Genomic DNA, 2,441 nt, shown 5'->3' on the forward strand with positions numbered 1-2,441 from the left:
TGGCGAGTGCCCGTGCCCTGTAGCGAAAACCTCTCCAAAAAAAAAAAAAAAACACAAAAAACACTGATGTCAGGCTTGGCTTTCTAGAACTTTCTATGTGTATGTGTTGGGACTGTGTAGTGCAGAACACTGCCCAGCCACACTGTGCCAGGGTGACCGGACCCTCTCCCTGCCCGGTGGTCCCGGCTGGCTGGTGGTACCCCACCTTGTTGAGCAGGAACTCGTCCAGGTATTTGAGCTCGTTGGCGTTGGTGATCTTGCGGAACACCGACTCCCGCCACTTCTCGGACACGGTGATTTTGCCGATCTTGAGGTTCCGGTTCTTCTTCCCTTTGCCTCCCGGCTCCTTGGCGTGCTTCTCGCCTGCTGCGTGCCGGTGCTGGTGGCTGGAGGGGGCTGTGGAGGAGAGAGAGGGGACAGTGTGGGCTCTGGGGGAGGACGCTGGACAGCCTCGTTCAGCATGGTCAGAAATGCAGAGGCCTGTGGGACCAGCAGATAGCGTCATGGCTATGTCGCTGGACTCCCATGTAGTCGACCGCGGTTCGCGTCCCGGACCCGGTGGCTTAAACTCATGCAGGGTGCGTGTGCGTGCGTGCCCAAGATCCCGAGAGGAGAATGGAGGAGAAGGGATAGCGGCGTGGCCATCGCCCCTGGGGGGCTTTCTGTCTCTTTGTCTCTCTCTTTCTAGCAAGTGCACACGCCCTACAGCAAAAACCTCTCCAAAAAAATTACTGGGTGGGACCAGCAGATGGCATAATGGTTACATTGCTGGACTCCCATGCAGTTGACTGCAGTTTACATCCTGGACCCGGTGACTTAAAACTCACTCGGAATGCATGAGTGTGTGCCCAAGATCCTGAAAGGAGAAGGGATTTTGGTGGGGCCATCCCCCGTGTAGGGGGAGGTGTAATTTCTAGCTTTCTGTCTTTCTCTCTGGTGAGCACCCAATAGCAAAAAAAGCTCTCTCAAAAAAACCAAACCAAACATACTGGGCGTGTGTGTGTGCATGCCCAAAATCCCAAGAGGAAATGGAGCAGAAGGGATTGTGGTGTGGCCATCCCGCCTCGGGGTGATTTCTCACTTTGCCTCTCTCTTTGTCTTTATAGGCCCCCTATGGCAAAAATCTAAAATTTAAAAAATAAATACATCAAGGAAAAAGGAAAGAAATGCAGAGGCCCCAGCCCTTGGCCACTGCTGACTCACGGCCCCCATGAGCGATGATGAACATTACTGTGGCCCTTGTCGCTCTGTGGCGTTAAGTGACCAACCTTCTAGACTCTTCTTCGTGGTCGCAGCTTCCAGTACGACGTGCCCGGACACAGTGTTCTCTACCTCCTCTACGCCCTCCAGGATGTATTTTTTATCCTTGGTTTTATGCTGGAAGAGTCTCTTGAATGTGGACCTGCGGGAGAAGGTAAGTGGTTTCCGGGCCTGCTGGTGGCGCATGCTGAACGCGTGTGGGAAGGTCCCGGGTTCATGTGCTAAGGGCTCGCTGAGCATGCTGGGTACAAGAGTGTCTGCCCCTTGGGACCAGCAGTTGGCATAATGGCTACATCGCTGGATTCCCATGTAGTAGACTGTGGTTCGAGTCCCGGACCCCGTGGCTTAAACTCACGCCAGGTGCGTGTGCGTGCGTGCCCAAGATCCTGAGAGGAGAATGGAGGAGGAGGGATTGTGGCGTGACCATTCCCCCGGGGGGTGATTTCTCGCTTTCTGTCTCTCTGTCTTTCTGGGAGCGCACGTGCCCTCTAGCAAACATCTCCAAAAAAAAAAAAAAGCACCAGGGGCTGGCAGATGGCGTACTGCTTAAGGGTGCTGGCCTTCCACACGGCCGGCTACGGTTTGAGTAGCACACCTGGCGGGTTGCTTTGTCACTTTCCCTCCCTCTCTTTCCCACTCTGTCCCTTTAAAACAAAGAAACAAACATAAAAAAATTAAATAAAATAATTCTTTTATAAAAAAAGGAACAGGGACCAGCAGTTGGCGTCATGACTATGTCGCTGGACTCCCATGTAGTTGACCACGGTTCGAGTCCCGGACCCGGTGGCTTAAAAACTCACGCCGGGCGCGTGTGCGTGCGTGCCCAAGATCCCGAGAGGAGAATGGAGGAGAAGGGATTGCGGCGTGGCCATCCCCCCTGGGGAAGGCGATTTCTCGCTTTCTGTCTCCCTGTCTCTTTCTGTCTTTCTGGCGAGCACACATGCCCTATAGCAAAAAACAAAAACAAACAAAAAATGAAGATAAAAGCCAAAAAAGATACTGTCTATCCAGGGACAGAGGAAGTGGCCCGGATGAGCTCGAGCTCGAGGTTTCCCTGGGAACTGTTTGACCTTGGTTGTGGCCACGTGGGGCTCAAGGTCAGGGGCAAATTCAAGCGTGGCCTCAGGGTCTGACCTCCCGCTATGGCTTCTTTTGGAGAGGTCTCTTTTTTTTTTTTTTTT

General features: G+C 53.3%; 1 protein-coding gene across 1 annotated transcript in view; it reads right to left on the reverse strand.

Annotated features, from left to right (window-relative positions):
• Window positions 1-2,441, reverse strand: part of MYO9B (myosin IXB) — an 88,921-nt gene that overhangs the window by 12,246 nt on the left and 74,234 nt on the right. Inside the window, 2 exon segments of the mRNA XM_027771286.1 lie at window positions 206-396; window positions 1,269-1,402. Coding sequence (XP_027627087.1) covers window positions 206-396; window positions 1,269-1,402 — 325 coding nt within the window.

Source organism: Tupaia chinensis, unplaced genomic scaffold, assembly GCF_000334495.1.
Source record: "Tupaia chinensis unplaced genomic scaffold, TupChi_1.0 Scaffold000201_1, whole genome shotgun sequence".
Classification (NCBI taxonomy): domain Eukaryota; kingdom Metazoa; phylum Chordata; class Mammalia; order Scandentia; family Tupaiidae; genus Tupaia; species Tupaia belangeri.